At 33.6% G+C, this 11,991-nt stretch overlaps 1 protein-coding gene across 1 annotated transcript; it reads left to right on the plus strand.

Moving 5' to 3' along the window:
* The first annotated feature begins 2,056 nt into the window (after nt 1-2,056).
* Nucleotides 2,057-6,435, plus strand: CYLC2 (cylicin 2). Its single transcript, XM_064579149.1, is given in 6 exon segments — nt 2,057-2,103; nt 2,338-2,378; nt 3,580-3,701; nt 5,139-5,805; nt 6,019-6,141; nt 6,380-6,435. Coding segments are annotated over 6 exon segments (1,056 nt in total).
* The last annotated feature ends 5,556 nt before the right edge of the window (nt 6,436-11,991 follow it).

Raw genomic sequence — 11,991 nt, forward strand, 5'->3', positions numbered from 1 at the left:
TAGAGATTCAGATATGATGAGGCAAGTAATCTTAATGAATGTTCTCAGTTAAAAAACAACAACTATGTGGATGGAGCTAGAAAGTATTATGCTAAGTGAAATGAGTTACTCAGAGAAAGACAAATACCATTATGATTTCACTCATATGTGGAATTTAAGGAAAAAAAAATAAGTAAAGGTTAAAAAAAATGAGAGAGAAAAAGAGAGGCAAACCAGGAAACAGACACTTAACTACAGGGAACAAACTGATGGTTACCAGAGGTGAGATGGGTGGGGGAATGGGTTAAAATAGGTGATGGGGCTTGTAATGAGCACTGGGTGTTATATGGAAGTGTGGAATCATCATATTGTACACATGAAACTAATATTACACTGTATGTTAACTAACAGGAATTTAAATAAAAACTTTTTTTTAAAGATTTTATTTATTTATTTGACAGAGAGAGAGAGAGAGGGAGAGAGGGAACACAAGCAGGGGGAGTGGGAGAGGGTGAAGCAGGCTTCCTGCTGAGCAGGTAGCCCGATGCAGGGCTCGATCCCAGGATCCTAGGACCATAACCTGAGCCGAAGGCAGACGCTTAACCAACTGAGCCACCCAGGCGCCCCTTAGATAAAAACTTTTTAAAAAACCACTGGACTAGACAACTTTTTAATCAACATATCCTAAATTTTATTCAATTAAAGTCATTTAATTTTTTTAAAAGATTTATTTATTTGAGAGAGAAAGAAAGAGAAAATGAGTTGGGGGCAGGGGTTTGAGGGTTGAGCCGGGAGCCCAACTCAGGGCTTGATGTCAGGATCCCAAGATCATGACCCCAGCCGAAATCAAGAGCCAGATGCTCAAATGACTGAGTCATCCAGACACTCCTATTTTTTTAAAAGATTTATTTATTTGTTTGAGAGAGAGAGAGAGGGCAGGGGCAGAGGGAAATGGACATAGAGTCTCTGCACTGAGCGTGGAGCCCAGTATAGGGCTGGATCCCATGACCCTGAGATCACTACCTTAGCTGAAACCAAGAGTCAGGAGGCCTAACCAACAGTGCCACCCAGGTGCCCCAAAATCATTTAAATTTTTATAGAGTGACAAAAATGTGCCACGTTTTGTGCTGGGAAATAGAGCCTAAATAATCAAGATATTTATTTTAATGTACTTTATTCCTCAATTTTTTTTCAACAAGTATAGTTGACATACAATGTTACATTAATTTCAGGTGTACAACATAGTGATTAGACTTCTCTATACATTATGCTATGCTCATCACAAGTGTAGCTACCATTTGTCACCATACAACACTATTACAGTGTCAATGCCTATACTCCCTATGCTGTGCCTTTTATTCTCATGCCTTAGTCATTCCATAACTGCAAGCCTCTATCTTTCACTCCCCTTCACATAATTTGCACCCCCCAAGTAACCATCACTTCTCTCTGTCTATGGATCTGGTTCTGTTTTTTGTTTATTCACTTGAGTTTTGTTTGTTTGTTTGTTTAGATTCTACAATGTACTTCTTTCTTAATAATTATGTAATGTCAAAATAAGTAAAATACGATGTGAGCATGTGTGTTTGTATGTGTGTATAAGCCCAAAACTCACATGTGATCAACAATGGCTTTATTTCTGTAATGTAATAGGATGTTGTAAAATAATATTTCTCTATCAGATCTTAATATATGTCTCCATTACAAATAAATGAAATAGGATTATAAAATTCCTCTTTGTGAGAATAAACATGTTCACATAGTACTCAAACAAATGGAAACTTTTAAATGAAAAATACTTTACAACACAGTTTTCTCAGATGTTCTTAAAGAACAAAAAATTTAAAAAAATTAAAATCCATACCAATACTTACAGTGCACACTGACACACACACACACACACACACATACTCATTCACAGACATACAAGTATGCCATTGAATGATTTGGACTTGCTTAAGTTTGAGAATATTTTGAGGATCTGATTTTGCTTAAGCAGTGCTTCTAAAGTGATGTCTTTGCTAAAATTCAATTGCAAGAGAATTTGGAGCATGAGATAGAGAAAAATAATTCAACCATGAATTCACAATTTTTAAAAAAGTCTATTTCAGATATGGCAATTGGGTAATTTTTAAAATGTTTCTATCTACTTTGTTTAGTTATGCTGAAGTTTGTGCTAAAAGCACATTTACTCATCTTTATTTTTTCTAGGATGAAGTAATCTTACATAATAGTAGAGAACTGAGAATGCAAAATATTTCTCTAGTTGGTGATGGCAAGTGCTTGCACATAATAATGATCATTAAATACAGTGATTTTATATAAATTAATTAAAACCTTTCCCTCTTATTTTAATAGCCAAAAAATAAACTTTGGAACATATGATAATTACATTCCAGGTAAGAAAGAATTCAATATTTATTTTTGAAGCATATTAATTTTAGGATTATGATTACTTTTAAGGATAAATGATTATTATCCTTTATTCAAGGTGATAAAGCAGTAGCTCATGGAATATCATTAAAAATTAACTTTCTCATGGACTTGGCAAACACTTTCTAAAGATACTTTGTTTTTGAACCCAACAAAGTTTAAGCAAATATGTCCAGCAACATAAAGGTGTTATGTTAGAAATCATACATGTTAGAAATCATACAATCAGATAATCTTACAGTTGAAAAGTAGTGTAGAAACGGGATAAACAATTCACCCATGTCCGCAATGACTTCTACTACATTTGTGATAGACTATATCCACCTTAGAAATGGCCAAAAATTCACCAATCTGATGTTGAAGGACTTCATATATCGAAGGATTTTCCCTCAAATATTGAACTTAAATATGACTTTCTGTATATTTTCTCATTGATCCTGTTTTAGGAGATACACAAGAAAGTGTATTTTCTCTTACATGAAGTATTATACTGCACATGTTTAAATGAAATGAAAATCTCTCTCACTCCCACTGGTACCCCAAACATCTTTAAACATTTCTCATAGTTTCCAGGTAACCTTTCCCTCACAGTCACAATTCTGTAGGTACTCTTTATTTGTAGTTTACTTCATTAATATGCCACTTATAACAACAATGCAGTTCTTATGTGTATAACATTTACTCTTGTAGCTTGGAAAATTATTACTGACTAAATGAACCTTAAGCATTAGCATTTAGATTCAATTATATATTTACTGAATATTTTATAACAAGTACTGTCTGTGCTAAGTACTTTGGAGGCTACAGAAGTCGTTATCATATTTTCTGATCTCAAAAGAATTGTATTCTAACCAAAAGAATCTAAAGCAAAAATCTAGACTGGGAGAGATAGAAGATTAAAAGAAAGTAGTAAAGATCTTTTTTGCATTTATATTACAGACCATATTAGTTTCACAATGACTGTATAGTTTTCTGTAAAACTGATCAAAATAGAAAAAAATTTTATTTTATTTTCATATAATGATAGCAGAGAATTTCAAACATAACTAAATAAATTAAGCCGTAATTTGTATCATTTGTTCATTCATGAAATCTATTATCTTACTGCCATTTAAGTTCTGATGAAATATTACTTACTCTAAAACATTTAATGTCTTCTTATTTTAGTCAGTGAATTAAGCAAAAAATCATGGAATCAGCAACACTTTGCCCTGAGATTTCCCAAACCACCAAGGCCAGGAAAAAAAAGGAGATCAAAACCATCCCAACTGCGAGACAATGCATTTCCTGTGAGTACTGGAAAGATCATCTAATTTTACTAGTGCTAAATTTGTGAAATCATGTATAGTTATATGTGTTACAGATCAGCGCTGACCAGTGGGATTTCTGTGATGATGGAAATATTTTATGTCTTTGCATTCCAATGTGGCTATTGAACATTTAAAATGAGGCTAGTGCAACTGAGGAATTGAATTTTACATCTCTATTCAATTCAGTTCAATTCACTTGTGGCTTTTAAATACCATATTGGACAGCACAGTTAAAGGTAATTCAAATTCTACTACATAAAGGAAGTAGATCGTTTTATTTGCATTTCACTGTATAAATATTGTTCCCTTATTTCATATTAACTATTTCTTTAGTAACCCCACACTATAGAAAATATGTGTTCAAGAAGCACAAAAATCTGGAGATCCTAATGCTACAGTTAGTATGAACATTCAGAAAATGTCCTCCAGCTGGGGAAACTCCCTCATTAGAATCATGGGATTATATTATACCTTGATAAAGTGCTTCCTCATTTTCTGTAATGTAGCATTCAGGATTCTAAAAATTAGAAGATAAGTATTTCTCAATGTTTCTAGAGTCATCATGGGATATGAAATGTTTTTTAAAAAGTTTTACAAGATAAAAGTATCATCAACTCTTGTTTATTTTAGGGAGTGTTTCCAATCAGTAGTGATCCTAGCTTATTCTGTCATCTCGCACTCTTTGCCTTTCCTTTCTTTCTTTATTCTATTTATTTTTCCATTGTTTGTTAACATCACTTCCAAAGTTTGCTACTTTTGCAATTAAGATTTTGCAAATACTTGGTTAGGAGTTGAAAACAAAATGCATTATTCTGCACAAATTTATGTGCACCGAATGTTACAGCTTTTATTATTGTAGTTTCCTATCTGATAATACTCAATTTACATCTTGCTAAGCAAGAGTTTCAGGTTTCTACTTTTAACTACAGTTGGCATTCCAAATTCCAGAGACTTTGAATGTGATAATAGAGACCAGGATATGCCTGAACATGAAACTATTACATATTAGAGAACAATTAGTTTCTGTGTTAGCCTAAGAATGGAAAGTGGGCAAGATATTCTAAGAATTCTTGAGAACATTGAGAGAGGGGGGAGAAAAAAGCCCTCTCCTGATTATGAAGAGAGATTCTGATACGTCATTAGTCAGTGAGGTCTCTACCAATTTTAACATAATATCTTGAGGGAATTATGAAGATCCTCTATAATGAAATAAGGCTCACAATGAGACATGACTATCCATTTGTCCAAAAAAGAATTAAATTGGAAAAGCAGAATAAGTTATGACATCTACAATTTATCCACTATTTATCAAAACCTAAAATCTTTTAATGGTTGAAGTTAAAATGTATTTGGTATGTGGTAATAAAAGCTGTGTAACATACAAATTGTTCATTATTATTCTAACCAATATTCCAGATATATGATTCAGACAAAATAAAAGAAGGTCATAAACAACCGTTATGGATGCACAGTTCTTTAATGAGAATTTCTGAGAGACCATCCGAATATTTAGCTGCCAGGAGGCAGCTTCAATATAAAGCAACCCATCGCCCAAAGGAAGATGCTAAAGTAGCAGATGTAGAAAAACGTTTATCTCCAGAAACACGTAAGAAAGGTAAAGAAGACAAGCAAGCAGACAAGAAGGACATATCAGAATCAGAAATAGAACCCACAGTTTTAAAGGAGCCAAAAATAACTAAGAGAGAGCCAAAGAAAGATAAGGATATAGAAACAGGAACTAAAGATGAAAAAGATGCAAAAACAGATGCCAAAAAAGAAAGAAAAGATTCAAAGAAGGGCAAGGAGTCAGGTACAGAATCTGAAGATGAAAAGAAAGATGCCAAGAAAGATGCCAAGAAAGAGAAGAAAGCTTCAAAGAAAGGCAAGGAGTCAGGTACAGAATCTGAAGATGAAAAGAAAGACACCAAGAAAGAGAAGAAAGCTTCAAAGAAGGGCAAGGAACCTGCTACAGAATTTGAAGATGAAAAGAAAGACACCAAGAAAGAGAAGAAAGCTTCAAAGGGCAAGGAATCTGCTACAGAATTTGAAGATGCCAAGAAAGATGCCAAAAAGGACAAGAAAGGTTCAAAGAAGGGCAAGGAATCTGCTACAGAATTTGAAGATGCCAAGAAAGATGCCAAAAAGGACAAGAAAGGTTCAAAGAAGGGCAAAGGGTCTACAGAATCTGAAGATGCAAAGAAGGATAAGGATGGGGAAAGAGATACAAAGAAACCAGGAGAGAATGATGATCAATCAAAAGACAAGAAAGATGCAAAGAGAAAGGGGAGTAAAAAAGGTAAGAAAGAAGAAAAGAAGGCCAGTGGGACAGATATTGAATCAAAGGATGATGCTAAGAAGGATGGCAAGAAGGATGGCAAGAAGGATGGCAAGAAGGATGCCAAGAAGGATGCCAAGAAGGGCAAGTAAGCCTTGAATAATAATTTGAAAGCATGTGATAAACAATTTTAGGAGTCTGAAACTGAATATGAGTGACAAGGGGATTCAAAGAACTAATCAAATAATTTTTAAAATGGGGTGAAGAGTACAAAGAAAGATTCAGAAAAGCATCATAAAAATATAAGAAAGTTATGAAAAATTAAGAGACAATTCTTTGAAGGACTTGGAGGATATTTATGCTAAGTTTGGGGATATGAAAGATTCAATGAAAGATGCTTAGAAAGATTCAAAGAAGAATATTCAAATCAGGATGTAGAAATTAATGACACTGGATCTGTGGATACAAAAAACAAACAAACAAACAAACAAACAAACAAATAAATAAATAAATAAATAAATAAAGGCTTAAAAAAAAGATCCAAGGAGGCAGATGTTCAATCTATATAATCAAACAGTCTGAAGCTGCATCCACAGATTTAAATAAAGAACCACAGGAGTAATCAGAGGTAGTCAAAAAAATTTCAGAAACTGTACTTTCAAATAAATACAAATACAAATACAAATTAAAGATAGCATTCATTAAAAAAGAAGAAAGAAAGAAAGAAAGAAAGAAAGAAAGAAAGAAAGAAAGAAAGAAAGAAAGAAAGAAAGAAAGAAAGTAAGAAAATATGATTTCCTTGTGAAACTATACCACCATCCCTGAAGTGTAAATAGCCACAACCAGGTTGATGGATGTTGAATGTTCCACTTCCAAGCCAAGATAAACACACTTGGTAAGTTAGTTTTGTTTTATATTAAGTCAAATTGGATTAAACAATAATTGAGTCAATTTAAAGTTTGAATTGAAATCTATAATTTTTTTTAAAGATTTTATTTATTTATTTGAGAGAGAGAGAATGAGAGAAAGAGAGCATGAGAGGGAGGAGGGTCAGAGGGAGAAGCAGACTCCCTGCCGAGCAGGGAGCCCGATGAGGGACTCGATCCTGGGACTCCAGGATCATGACCTGAGCCGAAGGCAGTCGCTTAACCAACTGAGCCACCCAGGTGCCCCGAAATCTATAATTCTTATAAAAATTTGTGTAATCTGCTGACTATGTTTTTACTGGAATTTGGCAGAATTTAGTAGCATTTACTTTGGGCTTTCTCATTAATAAGAAATTACTGATGAATTTGGCGAGAATACCACAGAATGAAGACTTTAAAAGTATCAATGAAAAAGTTAAGTAGAATTATGAGAGAGGAGACTGACTTATGATACATGATAACTTTAACAATTACTTATCAAGAGGTTTTTTTTTCTTCAAGCAGAAAATAGTAGCCAGCTTCTCTCCATTTAAGATAAGATGAAAATCAAAATTTTCCAAACTACCAACATACATAAATTTAAATAAGGCATATTAAAGTGATGCCTGATAAATTGCTAATACATATACAAAACCAGATTCACCAGAATTCAACAGAGTCTAGCAAAGTGATAGCATCTATATATTATTTAGATGTGAAAACAATTAATTTTACATCTTTATAACAATATTAAACTCCCTTGTGATCCTTAGGTCCTATTAATGTGAAGAAAAATAAAAAGCAACATAAAGCAAAATGCAAAACTCTTCAAATATCCAACTAATAGCAATTAAATCTCCTTGACCTTCTCTCAGGTAAACTCAAAATTGTTGCAGAACCTGCTAAGTGATTTTCTCTCCTTTTTATCCCTTCCAATATAAATTCTGGATGCAAAATAAAGCTTCTCCTTGATACTCCTAGTTCCACATGTTTTCAAGAACTAGCTTTCTATGAATAATGAGGTACTGTCTTACCTGCTCTTTAAACATTGGCCCCTGTTACTCTACATCAACTACTGAAGGATTCATGGCCATTTGTAACTTGTGGTCTTTCAGGTGGCCTTATCTTGCATATCTGAATCAGCTGTAATGATGAAGAGTCAAATCCTGCCCCAATTTTCTCTCCCTCTTCCAAGAACTCATCTTTCCTCTCCCTCTGCTTATAAGTAAAATTCTATATTCAGATTTTCAAAATTTTCTGGAAATGTTAGCATCTCTCTGAGGATTTAGGGAATCATTTAAAATCCCCTATTCCTCTAAAACAAAGCCCTTAGATTATTTTCTAACATGGTATTCAAAAATTATGTTTGAGAATAAAATGTAATGTATAGTGTAAGAATAACTGAGCTCCTACCTTTACCATTCTACTGAAATGCACGAAGGTCCCCCAACCTCTTGGAGTTCCAATTGCAGTGCCTTTTTATCCTAACCCCTCTTTTCTGTCTATATATTTCTTTAAAATTATTCCATTCCATTCCCATGGCTTTATACATCATTCGTATTCTGTTGAAACCCACATTTTAAATCCAGTACTGATTTTTCCACTCAGTTCCAAAATCATGTGTCCAAATATTAAGTTAAAGCATCTGCTTGACTGTCTTCCAGACAACTCAAAATTAACATGTCCCAAAGAAAACTCAATACTTCTCCACCCAAACCTTTTTCCCCAGGTTTTCACCAACTCAGTAATGATGATGACATCTAACTTGTGATTCAATCAGAAATTGGTGGGTCATTCATAATTCTCCTTTCTTTTTTCTTTTTCACCATGCTTATCTATTATTAAGTCCTGCCTGGCTACCACCGAAATATTTGAATTGGTCTACTTCACTCCATTTCTATCACTTCTACACTAGAAGTCTAATCACATTATATTTCACTTGGAAATCCCAAAGCCCCCTAAATGCAGGGAAAGCCGCCTACTTCATCTCTCACCACCACCCAACATCCCATTCTCACCACAGAAATCATCATGTTCCTCTATCATTCTAAATCTTCTAAGGTACTGATGTTACATTTAACATAAGCTTTTCTTTGGCTCTAGCTTTAATAATCTGGCTTCTGACTACTTACCTGCCTTCATGTGGTAGCAAAATTGTCTACCATGCTCTTGTCACACTGGATTTCTTTCTATATTTAACTATACAGATCATAACAGTTTCAAGGCTTCAAACTTGTTTCCTCTGCCTATAACCCAGTTCTAGAACTTCATATTGCTGACTCCAAATTATTTATTTTCAGCTTAAATTTTGCCTTTCCAGACATATTTTATATTTAGAGCATTTTTAGGTTCACAGAAAAATTGATGAGAAGGTGCAGAGATTTCCCACTTATGGCACGTATAGCCACACATGCATAGCTTTCCTCCCATTTGTCAACATCTGCCACCAGAGTAGTGTATTTGTTACAATTAATAAGCCTGCATTGATGTATCATTATCACCCAAAACACATAATTTATATTAGGTTTCACTCTTGGTGGTGTACATTCTATGTTTTTTTTAAATGTATGATGACATATATCAACCCTTACAGTATCATACAGAGTAATTTCATTGCCCTAAAAATCCTCTGTGCTTTACTGTTTCATTCTATCCTTCCCTTTTATGTCTGGCAACCACTGATCTTTTTACTATCTCCAGAGTCATATAGCTGAAATCATAGAATAGGTAGCTTTTTCAGGCAGGCTTCTTTCATTTAGTTATATGCATTTAATAGTCCTCTATGTCTTTTCATGTCTTGGTAGCTCATTTCTTTTTAGCGCTGAATAATATTACATTGTCTAGATGTACCATAGATTATTTATCCATTCATATACCCAAAGACACCTTAGTTGACTGTAAATTTTGGCAATAATGAATAAAGATGCTATAAACATTCATGTGCAGCTTTTTGCAAGGACATATGTTTTCAACTTATTTGAGAAAATACCATGGAGTGCAATGGCTGGATTATATGATAAGAATATGTTTAGTTTTCTGACAAGTATTTTATGCTTAAAAAATCGCTAAGAGGGGATCTTATGTTAAGTTTTTATCACACAAATGATGATAATACATTAAAAGGGTGGAAGGAAACTTTTGGAGGTTATGGATATGTTTATGGTATAGATTGTGGGAATGGTTTCACAGGTGTATATGTGTATGCTTATCTCCAAAATCATCAGGTCATCAGGTTGCATACATTAAATTTGCACAGCTCTTTGAGTGTCATATAATTATAGATATAGATATAGCACACACATATAAAAGACACTTCTAAACTGTCTTTTATAATGGCTCTACCATTTTGTATTCCCACTAGCAATGAATGAGAGTTCCTATAGCTCCATACCCTCCCCCAGCATTTTGTGTTGCCACTGTTTCAGATTTTGGTCATTCTAATAGGCATGTAGTGGTATCTCACTGTTGTTTTGATTTGCATTTCCCTGATGGCATATAATGTGGAACATTTTTTCATATGCTTATTTGCCAGCTATCTTCTTTGGTGAGGTATCTGCTAAGGTCTTTAGTTTATTTTTTATCAGGTGGCTTGTTTCCCTGATTATTGAATTTTAAGAGCTCTTCATATATTTTAGATAACAGTCCTTTATCAGGTATGTCTTTTCCAAGTATTTTCTCCCAGTGTGTGGCTTATCTTTTGTTTTCTAAACAGTGTCTTTCACAGAGCAGATTTTTTATTTTAATGAAGTTTAGCTAATCATTTTTTTTCTTTCACGGATTGTGCATTTGGTGCTGTATCTAAAAAGTCATCAGCAAACCCACAGTCATATAGATTTTCTCCTATATTCTAGGAATTTTATAGTTTTGCATTTTACATTTAGGTCTGTAGTCCTTTTGATATAGACATATTTCACTGCCCGCTCTCTCATTATTCATTTCCCTATTACCAGTAACTTCTATCTTCTAACATGCTTTATTCTATGTAACATACACAACCACCTGTCTGTGTGTCTATATCTATCTATCTATCTATCTATCTATCATCTAAATCATGTTTGCATATTGCCTCTCTTTCCCACAAGAATAAAAGCTCCACTAGGAAAATTATGTGACTTATTTACTGCTTGTACCTTCAGTATACAGAACTATCGCAAGCATGTAGGACACAGTCATTAACTATAGATTAGGTAAATGAATAAATACAATTTGGAGTATCTAGTGAAAAGTATCACTTAGTTGGATTGAGCTTTTCCAAAATCCCAAACTGAAACATACCAGTCTCAGTAAAGTCAAACTAAAATAATCATCAGTGTCCTTTCAAAAAGGGGAAAGTCCCAAAGAAGGTAATTTTGATGGTTAGTGGCAATTTGGACAGCAGACTGCAGTGTTCTCTTAACGTGATGATGTATGGGAAATTTTATGAATTATGTAGTGATTTTATGAACTATATGTATATATAAGCTACCAGAACTTGTTGTTTTTTTGTTTGTTTGTTTTTATCTCTGATCAATCATGCTTGCTTGTTTTTGCACAGTGTGACTTCTGAACATTGCAAGATTTCTAATCATGGGATGAGGATTTATTTATATTCTTTATTAAGGTGAGAACATGGATTTCTACATGCCATACTGTTTTGTTTTCTTTATAAAACTTATTGTGTTTTTTTCAAATTTTTATAATTTGTAATGAGGACTTTTATAGTACCCATGCTGATGGATTTGAATACTTTTTAAGAACTCTGTTTTATGTAGGGGGAACAAACATCACTTTATGCTGAATATAAAATAGACACTGATTTTGTAAAATTGTAAGAACCTTTAGATATTATCAGTTTCATTATTACTAATAAAACCACTATCAACAATTTTAACTACAAATAATAAATACTAATGTTAATAACAATTTGTTTTGCCCTCAAAACAGTTTTTCCTACCTGTGTTTCACAGAGATAAAAGTGCCACTACTCTATTTTATAGATGGGAATAGTTCAAGCCTTGTCCTAGACTTTTGCTACTCCAGTTGAAAAAAATCAGCGATGGCCTAAATGGGTGATGGGTATTAAGGAGGGCACTTGTTGTGATGAGCACTA

Source organism: Mirounga angustirostris, unplaced genomic scaffold, assembly GCF_029215605.1.
Source record: "Mirounga angustirostris isolate CCGP_5_RB_7025 unplaced genomic scaffold, mMirAng1.0.hap1 SCAF_15, whole genome shotgun sequence".
Classification (NCBI taxonomy): domain Eukaryota; kingdom Metazoa; phylum Chordata; class Mammalia; order Carnivora; family Phocidae; genus Mirounga; species Mirounga angustirostris.